This window comes from Podarcis filfolensis (genome assembly GCF_964270895.1).
Source record: "Podarcis filfolensis genome assembly, chromosome: 5".
NCBI lineage: Eukaryota > Metazoa > Chordata > Lepidosauria > Squamata > Lacertidae > Podarcis > Podarcis filfolensis.
This window is the reverse complement of record NC_139608.1, coordinates 44,063,445-44,077,479: the sequence shown is the minus strand read 5'-3', so window position 1 is coordinate 44,077,479 and position 14,035 is coordinate 44,063,445. Positions and strand designations below refer to the sequence as shown.

General features: G+C 43.1%; 1 protein-coding gene across 2 annotated transcripts in view; it reads right to left on the bottom strand.

Moving 5' to 3' along the window:
• The window catches only part of CNNM2 (cyclin and CBS domain divalent metal cation transport mediator 2), a 120,846-nt gene extending 107,249 nt beyond the window's left edge, over positions 1-13,597 (bottom strand). Inside the window, exon 1 of one of the 2 annotated variants that reach the window (XM_083616425.1) lies at positions 10,945-13,597. In XM_083616425.1, the coding sequence (XP_083472551.1) occupies positions 10,945-12,577 (1,633 nt within the window). In that variant the 5' untranslated portion in view covers positions 12,578-13,597. The remainder of the gene's footprint in view (positions 1-10,944) is intronic. The other variant, XM_083616426.1, reaches the window with a different exon arrangement.
• Between the last annotated feature and the right edge of the window lie 438 nt (positions 13,598-14,035).

Here is a 14,035-nt window from a genome sequence, read left to right as displayed (position 1 = left end):
GTGGCAGTAGTGTAACTATTTAGTTGAATACCACTCCAGCACTGTAGATGCCTGCCTGATGTTCCCTGGGAACACTTTCCAAAGGAGCAGATGCCACCACACTAAAGGCCCTGGCTTTGGTATACATAAGACAAACCTCAGAAGCAAACAGCACCACCAAGAGTGCCTCTCATAAGGACCAAAGCAACTGGCAGGGGTATACAAGGCAAGGCATTCCCGCTAACCTAGTCCCAAGCTGCTCAGGGCTTTATATGTCAATAGCAAGTGGCCCAGTAGGATACTGACAGCATCTATCATATCTGAAGCCAGAAGAACTTAGTAGATTGCAAAGACCATTGAGAAAAAAATCTATCAAGGTTACCAGGGAAGCCTTCCAAACTAGGAAAAGGATCAATATGGTGAAGCAAAAAGAATATGAGATTCAGGTATGGAGAATTCAGCTTCAAATTCGCTGGACAGCTTTGGCCAATAGAAGATTTCTGGAAGATTTCTTTATGCTGCCTTACTTCAAGTAGGCTATAGTATATATTTATTTCATATCACAAACCGGGGCTAGGTTAGGGTGAAGATTAACTTGTCCAAGACCACTTCATAAACAAGAAGAATGTATGCAGATATTGAAATAATACTATGTAGCAAGACTGGGTATATAAATATGAATCTGATTTTTAAAAAGCTTTTAAAAAGTTTTGTAATCTAAATAGAACATGTCTAAAAATAACTTGGTTAAAAATTGATCCCACATTTTATACAAGCATCCATGCAAGAATCTATGGGCTGCATCCAACGTTAGTCATAGGGTAGACTCACTGGAATTAATAAGTATAATTAACTGAAATCCATTAATTTCAATGGGTATACTCTGAGCAGGACTTAGATACAACCTTTATTTATAGTTTCTTAAAAATGAATTATGACCCTCCCCCAAATCAAAATACACCAAATTAAAGCTTGGGGATATGCAGGTTTCAAGGTCCAAGACACAATAGCTACAAATCATAAACTAGAGTAGGGTATATTTTTGTAGCCATTTTATATTTTTGTAGCCATTTTTTAAAAAAGTGACCATATCAACCAAACAGCATGGACATTTATATTCTGTGTCATAGAGAAATACTACTGTGTACAGCTACTCTGTCTTTGCTTATGAAATGTTTGAAATATTTTGCCCAAAATGCAGTATGTACATCTAAGTCTGTCTTCATATAAGTGATCTTATTTAGTGTATTTGCATAACTAGAGAGAGAACTGAACTAATTAATTTGTTTCATAATTATCTCCCTGGTCACTAAGGAAGCAATCCTACAGTCCATTAGAAGGCATCCCAGGGACAACAGAATGCTGTGGTTCTTCCCCTTTGCTGGAAAAGTAAGAAGTTCACTCTCAGGGGGCTCCTCTTGTAGCTGCAGAATCTTCACAGCTTGCTTTCTTCTGCCATTGGTGCTTCAACAGTTGTCCCGTTGTCACTCCATTCTTATCAGCTCCACATTTGGCAGCACATATGGCATCAAGTGTGGGACAAGTGGACATGGGTTTGGGAGAAAATGGTCTCACAGGCCAAATTGGAAGCCATGTCAGGCCGGATTAAACCAATAGCCTGGAAGCTCCTCACAATAACTGTAAAGGGTTAAATGAGGCATACCAAAGGCATGTTAGGCCCAAAGCCCTCTCTCAAAGCTCCCCAAGAATGGAGAAAAAGTACACACCAGCCTGAAACTGGCATACTAATGCTTCTTTCCACTGGGGTCAATGAGAAAGAATCTTTTTTTTAAGCCAAAGGAGTCAGCAGGGGTTTGGAATTGGTGGCTCCCACAACTACAACACTTTCTCCAGAACCAGAAGAATTGCTCTGCTATTTTGAAGTCTAAAAGGTAAGCACACAGCATAACAAAAGGTTTTAGATCATGCTAATGGGCAAGGCTCTATTTACAAAGCAAAATGCTAACTGGCTGTTGAAACAATTGGTATGCTTTCTTGTTCATGAAACAGATAAATTACAAAATGGAAAACTTGGTTTGATTAAGATGAATGCACCTCACCATGCAGAAACCACAACACAAAGACAGAGAATAAATTAAATGTGTAAACAAGAACACAGTTTGCAATAACTAACACACACCAAAATAAGAAACAGATGAATTTAAATAGTTTCCATAGCTGGAGCTGAACTCCAAGATTAACAGAGGCACAGGAGGATCAAGAAACTCACTTCTCCTACAACATGAAAAAACTGAGAAACAGGGAATCCATCCAATAATAGTTACATCCAATGAAAGCACATTTTCTGAGCAACCAACAGGTACCATTTCTTCAAAGGCCAACACCTTAGACAAAACACAGACATGGGAATGTCAGTAGTCTACACTAACTAACATTCTCTGCCATCACACAACTTTATAAACATTTAAGTCTTGAAACTACTCTGACCAGATCTGAGCAGAGCTCAAAGGAAAAGAAACTTTAGTGCACTCAAATGATCACGAAAGCAGAATGATGCAGGCGCATTTTCTGTGAAACAGGTTATTATTTCAAACTCAGCAATCTTGTAGTGTAATACAGTAGCAAACAGAAAGATTTTAAAAAGAAAAAGTAGCAAAACTCAACTTCTCCAGGTCTACTATTGTAGCAGATAAGGAATAACTCACAGAAACTCCTGAACTGTAGGGCTGTAAAGGGCACTGGGAAAGCTGCTGTACAATGAATGGTCTGTGCTAAGTGTGCCAGCTTTACAATATTAGTGTCACAACACAAGGCATTTCAAGCTGAATTCTTGCAGTAAGCTAGAAATAGAAGGCTTTGGATTTAGGATCATACATGCTGAGAACAGCCAGTGAAGAAAAACGACAAGAAGGAATGCCAGCGGTTTTAGCCAAGGCTCAAGCAAACAGGATCATTAAAAACACACTTGTCAATTGGAAGAGAGGCAAGCAAAGAACTGCCCACAAGTTTCTTTCCAAACCAAAGCTTTTATGCACTCCATGCTGTCGACCTTAAGCCAAGTCGCTCAGCTTTTTGCAAATGAACACACCTTGCTTCTTTCTAGAGATAAAACTAAGTTGTTTACACAGAACTTAGTCCTATGGCTGCATTATGTATGGTGTTACAGGGTGCTAATAACCTAATAACCCATGTCCACAGTTCTTCCTCTAGAAGTCACAACAAAAAAGAAGTTCAAACCAAGGCAATAGTCTTTATTCTATCCTTTCTGAAGGATCATTTTCTGCACCTCTGCCAGAGCATCACATAGAATTAGAGAGGAGAAACAAAACCCAACAGAGAAAAGTTTTGGAAGACGCATTGAAGGCAGTTGGACTAGGTGACCCTTGGGGTCCCTTCCAACTCTACAATTCTATGATTCTATCTCTGTTAAGGGTTCAAAGCCAGGAAGAGGGCGAGAAAGGCTTTCAATGGGCAATGCATGGAGCTTCTGGGTAGTGGATAGACTAAATGGACAGGCTGTGCAATGCAGGGCTTTTGTGACATTTTAGCTCCTACCATGAAAATACATTAAGTTACAGTCAAATTATTAGAGTTAAAGCAACACCACAGCCTCAGGCTGTAAAGTACAAAGACAGTAATTCATCTTTCCAAACTAGTCAGGGTCACATACTCAGCAACTCTAAATGTCAATCAGTTTTTAATGTACTTTAAATGGCTCTTATTATTAATCCTTGAAGCACTGAATGTTAAACTTGCAGTCTGATTAAACTTTCCAGTCTGATCAAAATCAAAATGTGCCCTTTCATCATTTCCAAAATCTACCCTGTAGGGCCAGCCCAACACTCTGTATTCCTCAAATAATTTGAAGTGGGGGAAAGTATAGACATCAGCATATTTCCACTGTTGGGGGGGGATCATGATACCTTATTAGCATGTTGGGATAAAATAGTAAAGGGAATTTGCTATTTTACAAAGATATTATATAAGAGACTTCCGGGGTGGCGCCATCGGCAATGGCGGTCTCCCTCTGAACTGGAGGGACCAGCTCTGCGTGAAACGGGTCTTTTCCGCTACGGCGAAGCGGGGACCCTTTAAAAAATCACAGGCGGGTGAAGCCTGTGACCATGGGACTCAGCGGGCACCTTTAGCGCCCCCCCAACCTGCAAATGAACCCATTAACGGGCTCCAAAGCAAAGAGGGGGATGTGGCGCGGTGCTGTGAGTCTACTGCTTTTTCCGTGGAGCGAAGCCGCATAGCCGTTGCCAGAGAGCGCTGCCTTTTTCCTGGGACAATTTGGCATCTAAAAAATCACCCGTGAGTACTTAAAACTCGAACAATTGGATTTTAAATAAGGTCTGGCCAGTAGAGAGGAATTGGACTCAAAATTTACTTCAATTTGGTACTGAAACGGGAAGGTCTAAACAGGAAGTCAGCCTTCCATTTCTTTGTAGTCAGAATAAAGCAAAGACAACGTAAACTAGAGCTTAGAAAATTACTTTTAAAGAATTGGCTTTCATCATTTAAAATCGTGGAACCCCCCTTCGGTAGCAGGAGAAGAAGGGGGATCTCTTTTTGGACTGTTTAAACCTGCAGAAGTGAGTTTAAAGTAAAGTAACTTTCCACCGTCCTGATCCTGGAGCGGAGTGTCAGGACTGACGTTTGAAGCTCATTGACCAGAGACAAATGTTTTTGACAGACAGCTAAAAGAAAAGTAACATAGGGATTCCATTGTTTCCTTTCGCATTTCAAAGGAACAAATATTGACTAAATATCTTAAAAAAGAAACTTTGTTGCTATTGCTCTTAAAAGAAAGAAGAAACAGAAGTTTTCCCCCTAGAGGGAGACTGTGAAATTGTAACCAACTTCAGGAGCTTGCAGCTGTTACAGATTATAATCGTGGGAAAGGACTTGTGACCTTGTAGGACAATGTTTTCAGAAGCCCGGTTGGGTGCTTTCTGTAAAATAAATGCCCTATTGGACCAGCTAAGTCAGAAGACGGATTTGATGACTAATGCGGCCAGAAATTTTGAACAGGCAGTAGGAAACTACATGGAGCCTACCCAGGAACTAAAACAGGAGTGTGCTACGACAGCACAGATGAGAGAAGAGGATATTGCTGAATCCTGGGCGCCAGAAATGGAGGGAGTTGCGGCCCTGCAGGATTATGAGCCTTTGGATTTGATAAATGAATTTGGAAAAAACCAGATTTGGAAAGATAAAGTTTGGTTTGGTTTGGAAATGGGGGGTTGGACTGACCCTCCCATGCAGGGATATTTGGAATTTCTGAGTCTGGTAATGGGCCGTCAGATGTTTGGAGCTGTGGGGGCTCTTAATTTTGGAGGGAATCTGAAACAGGTGTTTAAACATCACATGGAGTTTAGTCTGGACTATGGAAATGGGGCTGATCTGCTGAAAAGGGTCAAAAACATTACTAAGCTGGAGTTCCCACGAGGGAAAAGAAAATATGAAGAAGAGTCGCGGAGGGGTCATGGAAGAGACTTGAGGGCCTCGGACATAAGGATACCAGGTTAATGCGCTAGATTAATGGGACAAAAAGGACTGACAAAATCCGGGCCCAGGAGGAAGGGACGCTGGATGAAGATTGGACTGTTTTACTTTTTTTTTCTTTTGTCATTAGGACTGTTTTAAAATAATTGATGAATGTTAGAAAAATGTTGAAATGGAACTACTTGGTTCTAGTAAAAATGTTTAAAGAATTAGGTTAATGATATGGTTATGAGAAGTTGGTAAAAATAAGATTTAAGTTTTAAGTTTTAAGGTTTGTTATAAGACAAGATGAAAATAGATTAAGATAATGTAAGGACAAAATATTGTGAACTATGGAAAGGATTTGCTGTGATAATTATTAACCAGGATACAAGAAAGGGGAGGAGGAGGAGGTCAAAGAAAGAAGGTAATGAAAGTTAAAAATTTGAGAATGATGGGTGTATTTTTTCTTTCTATTTTTCTGTTTTGTCTGTTTCTTTTTTCTGTTTTTTCTTTTTTGTAATTTTGAAAAATCTTTAATAAATATTATTTTTTTAAAAAATACAAAGATGTTATATATCAGAGAACTATTGCTCAACCAAGTAGCTCAAAGCTAATAAGGCATCACTAATGAAGAAGTACAGTTGCTATAATACAGATACAATAGCAAAAAGGAGGTATGTTAATACACAAGTCCAAGTACATTTTGGTGCAAGAACCAGGAACATCTATGGTTCCCATAAAAGGTTTGGAAGTTATGTGGAAACAATATGACTTAAATCATATCCTGAACAATTTTGGCATGGGCTCCCTCCATACAATACCACACTACTAACCTACCAGATTCAAGAAGGCTTTGTTTTACAATGGAATAAGGCCCTTACTACAGCTTTTCAGAGTAGTTCTCTCTCACACACACCAGATCAGATCAAGGCAGGTTCCCATCTCCAATCGAAACAAATGTGTACAAATCATTATTTAGACAGGCTTGCAGATTACTACAAAGAAACCTTTAACATAGTACCAGCATTTTCATAGCAACATACAGTCGTACCTTGGTTTTCGAACAGCTTAGTTCTTGAACGTTTTGGCTCCCGAACGCCGCAAAGTGACTGTTCCAGTTTGCGAACTATTTTTGGAAGCCAAACGTCCAACGGGGCTTCCGTAGCTTCCGATCGGCTGCGGTAGCTTCCTGCAGCCAAGCAGAAGCTGTACTTTGGTTTCCAAACGTTTTGGAAGTCAAACGGACTTCCAGAATGGATTCCGTTTGACTTCCAAGGTATGACCATATTTCACTTCTACACTACCACTAAAAGCAAGCCTATACATTTTTACTCAGAAATCAGTCATGCAGTGTTCAACATGGCTTACATTCTTATAACCCTGTGATTTTATGCATGGCTAGTTGGGAATAAGCTATTGAGTTCATAAAATCATAGAATTGTAGAGTTGGAAGGTACCCCAAGGGTTACCTGGTCCAATCCCCTGCAATGAAGGTATCTCAACAAGTGGTTCCCCCATCCAGTCTGAAACCATATCAGACCTTGTTTAGCTTTGCAAATGTGCTAACAGTTTTATTGCTGCTGGCCATACTCTCAGGTAAATTGATATAGGATTGCAGCCTAAAAGCATCTACTACAACAGGGCTGGAAAACAAGCATTTGCTTTAGTTACATTTTAAGTTATTCCATTTTGGGTTTTTCCATCATAGTCCTCTTGTTCTTGTTGCTTTTAGTGACATTGTAGAAATGGAAGCTTTTGCTATAAAAATAGGAAAGCCATAGTAAAAAGAAATAGCTTCAGAATTCATAATTTATCATTCAATCTCCCCAAATGTACTGCTCAGAAGTTATAATTCAGGTGACCATAAAACATCCTTTTCATTTTCACCTTCTTTAGAAAATGATTACCTAAAATACATAAAGATACAGCAGGCATGTAAATGGTTAAGAGAATATTTAACCATAAAGGTCTCTCATTAATTTGTGTGAATCAAAATATTTCAGAACTTATAGTCAACTCATACATGGGTTACTATTAAATGGAAAAACTAAAGCTTAGAACAAAATGTTAAGTGTGCTGATTAGATAGAATCATAGAATTGTAGAGTTGGAAGGGACTCTGAGGGTCATCTAGCCTGAAATGAAATGAAGACATCTCAACTACATCATACAAGACAGATGGCCATCCAAACTCTGCTTTAAAACCTCCAAGGAAGGAGAGTCCACCACCTGCCTAGGAAGTCTGTTCTACTGCTGAATAGCTCTTACTGTCAGAAAGTTCTTTCAGAATCTCCTTTCTCATAACTCAAATCCATTGATACAGGTCCTAGCCTCTGGAGGAGAAAAGAAGCTTCCTCCATCATCCATGCGGCAGCCCCTTAGATATTTGAAGATGGCTACCATATCTTCTCTCAGTCTCCTCTTTACCGGGCTAATGATACAGAGTTCCCTCAACCGTTCCTCATAAGGCTTGGTGCCCTTGATCATCTTTTTTGCTGCTGTTGACTCATGTTCAGATAGTGGTCCACTAAGACCCGTAGATCCTTTTCACATGTACTACTGCCAAGCCAGGTGCCCCCCATATTATATTTGTGCAGCTGGTTCTTCCTGTCTAAGTGTAGAACCTTACATTTGTCCCTTTTGAATTTCATTTTGGTAGTTTGGGCCCAGTTCGCCAATCTGTTAAGGTTATCTAGAATCCCAATTCTGTCTTGAGCAGCATTGCCTACCCCTCCTAGTTTGGTGTCATCTGCAAATTGTATGAGCATCCCCTCAATACCTTCATCCAAGTGGTTTATAAAGATGTTAAACAACAACAGGCCCAGGACAGAACTCTGTAGCACCCCTTGTCACTTTTTTTCCAGGATGATAAGGAACCGTTAGTGAGCACTCTTTGGGTTCCGTCAGTCAACCAGCTACAAAATCACCTAACAGTTATCTTGTCCAGTCCACATTTTACCAGTTTCTGTTCAAAATTATCATGGGAGACTTTGTCAAAAACCTTACTGAAATCAAGATAAGCTATGTCCACAGCATTCTCCTGATCCAACAAATTTGCAACTCTATAAAAAAGAAATAAGATTTGTCGGCATGACTTGTTTTTGAGAAAACCATGTTGGGTTTTAGTAATCACAGCATCCTTTTCTAAGTGCTCACAGGCTGTTTTAATATCTGTTCTAGGACCTTTCCCGGTACTGATGTCGAGCTCACGGGTCAGTAGTTACCTGGGTCTTCTTTTTTCTCCCTTTTAGAAGATGGGGACAACATTTGCCCACCTCCAGTCCGCAGGGACCTCACTTGTTCTCCAAAAATTCTCAAGAGATTATAGATAGAGGCTCTGAGATTACACCCACAAGTTCCTTTAGTACCTTGGGAGCAGCTCATCTGACCCTGGAGATTTGAATTCATTTAAAATAACCAGGTGTTCCCTTACCACCTCTTTTCCTATCTTGGCTTCGGCTTCCTCCCTTGCATCCTTTATTCTGTTATCACCAGGTTGGCACTGCTTTACTTTTAGATGGAGACAGAAGCAAAGTAGGTGTTGAGTGGTTCCATCTTCTCTCTGTCACTCAATAGCATTTCTCAATCTTCACACAAGGGACCTACTACTTGCCTGCTCTTTCTGTTGCATCAAGCATAGAAACCTTTATTATTATTATTAACCTCTCCTGCAAGCCTTGCAAGATAGTGCTCTGTAATTTAACTAGCAAAGTTTACTGTCTACCAATCAGAAACTGAGTGCAAAAGTTCAGTCACAGTGCAGGAATTACCTTGAGAAAAGGTTAACACTAGCAGTAACCTGTTTGCCCAGCTGTATAGCAAATGCAACTCTTAAAGATGGGTCTACTGGGCCACAGGTCACTAAATTTGATCTGTGGACTTTTAATCAATAATTTGTTTCTTTAGATTTCTAGACTGCTCCAACTTGAAGACTCAGGGTGCTTAACAAAAAAATGAATGAATGAATGAAACAGAACAATGTGCATCTTTTGCTATACCTTCCCAATATATCTGATGCTAAAGACCAGCTCAAACAGGTGGGTCATACAGTTTTTCCAAACGGTGCTCATGCTTGGTTAAGTCTGCAGTGAGGAGTTCCACAACTGATGGGTAATCATCAAAGATAAGCCTTTGTGCCCTTGCTTATTGAACTTGAGAAACAGATAATTAGAGTAAGAGAGTTTTCTAAGTGTTTTTTCTAATCATCGTAAGACTAAAGGAGATATATTGCAGAATTCAGAAACATATTGCAGAGATATATTGCAGAATTCAGAAATCATGGTCCAAGCTGCCCATTAAGTGTTCATTATTAGAGTCAGCACTTACCATGCATGTACCAGTAGTAGGAAACACAGAGTGACTGTAAATACCAATAATATTTTATAGTGTAGCCTTCACTGAAGGACCACTTTCCGTTACGGGAGAATTAGCATACAAAAGACACTTCTGTGCAAGACCTAATGGAAAACCTACACATTGATCATAATGTGACCTTATTGTACACGTTTTTACTCCAAATTCGTAGGGTGTGAAAGTGGGAGAACACAACCAATTGCAGCTTCTCAGTATGTGTATAAGGAGTGAAAAACACCAATCTAGACCACATGTTATAATCTTCATCCAGCCTTTATATTGATTCCCACACAAATGTCTTCCAGGTAAGAATCTTGCAACATATGACAACTTTAGTTCAGAATTAATTCTTAACTATCTATAAATAATACTTCGCTTAGCTTTAAACACAGAACTCAGTTTTAGAGTTATTCAAAGGCTCACTTTGCACGTAATACTAAGCCAACCATGGCTAAGCATGAATGTGCAACCATGCAGCTACTCACCAAAAAAATCACAGCTGCTTCACTCCTCCCCAGATTCTCCTGCTGCCACAGTACCCAGAGCAAATATGAACTCGTCATAGGTCTCTCTCAGACAAACCATGAATGGTAAGCCAAGAACACTGCTACAAATCTTGTGATCCATCATCTTGTGCTTACATATTTGTCCATGCTCTTTTACACAAACACGTGACTTTGGCCCATAAAACTACCGTACTTTTGTGTCATGAGAAACACTTTTTTCAGAAAAGTGAGATGTACATATAAAAAAACAAAGTGTGGACACATAAAATATACCGTATGTAACAAGGTAAATAAGAACGATGCATAGAGGAGGGAGCAAGGATTCCATATCATATGCTTATACACATTGTCTGCTGAAAAAATGTTAAATAACCTCTTTAGTAATATAATAATACTCAACAAAGTGTGCAGACTCAAAAATGAATAGGGCAGTAGACGAAACCCTATTACCAGGGGGGAAGTGAGGGCGAAAGAAACTGTTTGCTACTCTACAACTGCACCATGCAAGCATCAAATTTGTTTTGAGTAATATTCAGCATCCCAAGAATCTCTGTTCTCATTTCTTTTAAAAATTAAAAATAAACAAAATTCCAGCCCTTAAAGCTCCTTTTTGCATTCATCTTCCCCACTCCCATCACCAACCACCACCATCCCACCTTTTTTGAATTCCTCAAGCATGGCGTCAAGCTTGGTGTCATTGAAGACAAAGTGCAGCGGGTGGTTATAGAAACGGGTTATGGTCTTGAGCGGAGTGCAGTCATCAGGATCCACAAAGGCCAAGTCCTTGACAAAAAGGAGGTCCACAATGTTGGAGCGTTCCCCTTCGAATACAGGAATACGGGTATAACCACTTTCCATGATTTCAGACATAGTGTTGAAATCAAGCACAGCCTCAGCAGTAATCATGAAGCAGTCCCGTAGTGGAGTCATTACATCCTCCACTGTCTTTGTGCGCAGTTCCAGCGCCCCTTGAATTATATTCAGCTCCTCCTTAACTAGGTCATTGTAGGGGTCAGTAACCCTCAACATTTCAAGTAGTTTCTCACGGTTGTAGACAGTACCTATCTCCTGCCCTAAGACACAGTCTAGAAGCTTGCTGACTGGGTAAGAGGCCGGGAAGGTCATCATCATGAAAAACTTGGTGAGGAAGATGGTGTTGGCGCCTACGGCAAGGCCGTGCCGGGAACAAATAGCTTGCGGCACTATCTCACCGAAGATGACGATACCGATAGTGGAGGCCACCACGGCCACCAGTCCAGAACCAGCAATATCATCGAGCAGAATGGTCAGAGTGGTGTTGACCAATACATTGCCCAACAGCAGGGAGCAGAGCAAGTAATTCCCCTGGCGGCGCACGGGCTCAATACGCTTAGCGTAATTCTTCTCTTTTTCTGTCCCACAGTTCTGCACAATACGCAACTCCATAGGGTCGAGGGCCATAAGTCCCAGGTTGAGTCCACTGAACATGCCAGAAAGGCACAGTAAGAGGGAGATGAAGATCACCTGAAGCCAGAAGGGCAACAAGAATTTCTTCTCCTCTCCCACAATCATCCTGGTATCCTCACCATCATGGTAGATCCAGGTGGTCTCGGTCCACGGGCCCCCATCGGGGCCAATGATGCTCCCTCCCCCACCGCTGCCCCCGGCTGAGCTCCCTGGGCCCCCCAGGATAGCCGGGGAGGACACAGAGGTGCACAGGTAATAGCACTTGCTCTTCTCCGTTTTTCGCAACGGCTTGATATCGATCTCGATGACCCCCGACGTGCGGCGGTTGAGGGTGATGTGCGGCCGGATGATGATGTCCGAGGTGCGGATGCCGCAGCGTTGCGGGGCCGGGGAGGAAGAGCCCACGGGGGCCGGGCCGTCCTCTTGCTCCGCCGGCGGCCGCCTGCCATCGCCATCCCTCCACCGGACATGCTCGGTGAAGGCGATGCGGGACCAGGTCTCGTTGTTGATGTTCTGTCCGTAGACCCGCAGCTTGACCCGGCTCCTCTCGCTCACTCGCAGCACGCCCTTCTCCATGAACGACACGTCGTTCGTGTCCTCCAGCCGCAGCCCGATGATCACCGTCTCCTCAGAGTCGGAGGCGCCGGGCAGTAAGGAGGCTGCGGCGGCGGCTGAGGCGGAGGCGGCGCGCGGCGGCTGCTCTCCCAGGCAGCGGCTGAGGAGGATGCCCAGCAGCAGCGGCAGCAGCAGCGGCGACCGCAGCGCGACCCGCGTCTCCCTCTCGCCGCCTCCCCCCGGCCCGGCCAGGAGCCAGGCGGCAGCCGCGGGCAGCGGCGCGGCCATATTCCCACGGCCACAGTAGTACTACCACGGCCACAGCAAGCGGGGCAGCTCCATCGCGACGACGCTCAACGACCACGGCCAGCTGCGAATCCCTCGAGGGATGCCAAGCGACTGCCGGGCCTCGGCCAGGAGCTACTCCAACCCCTACCCCTGAGGGGGACGGGGGGAGGGGGGCGCGGAGCCCGCGCGTGCGCGTCAGCCAATCAGGTGAGTACAAGCGGGGCAACGAGCTGGAGTAGGGAGGGGAAGGAGAAACAACCGTCCAATCGGAGAGCGCGCATGCGATAGGGGAGCGGGGGGGGGGGGGAGGCGAAAGCCAGCGAGCCGGCCGGCGGCCGCTTGCCTTGCGCACACGAGCCACAGTGGGAGGAGGAGAGCTTCGCTCGGCTTACGGGACAGGGAAGGAGGCCTGAGGCGCGTGTTGCAGGGAATGAACAAGGCGAGCGAGACTCCGCTTGCGCGCTCCGTCCGCATCCAGTAACTCTTATTACGGCCGCGAAAGGGGGGCGGGTTCGTTCGCGGCGCGCCCCGCCCACTTTCCCCAAATTAAAGAAGCGCATGACTGCTGTATGTGTGTGAGCGCAAGCCGGGCTGAACGACGAGCCAATGGGAAGGGAGGAGAGCGGCGATTGGTGGGAAGGGTGGCCAATAGAGGCGAGAGCTTTGTGCCGGCTCCTCTTGAGATGTTAAGCGCGAAACTGCTCGTGCGTGAAGGATGCGCTCCTTCCCTCAGGTCCGCCCTCCTCGACCTCACTGTCACAGAGGCACGTTTCTCCTGTCGGCATTTTCTTTTGTTGTGCACATTTACCGCCTTTGACGGTTTTTCCTCTTTTTTAAGGCTGTTGTTCTTGTCGGGCTATTAAAATTCGTAAAAATTTAACATTCATAGGTTGCAGAGACAATGGGTCTGTGAAACCCTGCTCTCCCAATTGTCCATGTAATAAATGTCTTCATCATCACTGCATTTATATCCCACCTTTTTCTCCAAGGAGCTCAAGGTGGCTTGCATCATGGTTCTCCCCCTCCTCATTTAATCCCCCACAAGACCCCTGTGAGGTAGGCTAGGGCTGAGAGTGACTGGCTCAATATGCACAACAGTAATGCTGATATTAAAGTCTTAAAAGCAAAACATTTCGGATCCCTAAACATTTTGCTTTAGAGTTTCATATCTCTGTTTTGTTAGTCGCTGCAATAAATATATTGCTTCAGCAATTAATTGCATCCTTCTGAGATCCATACTGTTGTTTGATACCTTGGCTTAAAAATAGGTAGATTTAGCTTGCAAGCCATCTTCTTGTGACTCAGTTTTTGTTTTTGCAGCTTTCTCCTCATCCTGCACTTTTTCCTAAATTCAGTTTTTCCTCATCCACATTTCATTCAATAATGAGAAGAAAATCCAATATAAAAATCACATAGTACCTGACTGGGAACACTATGGAGCACATTTGTGTAGCTGTA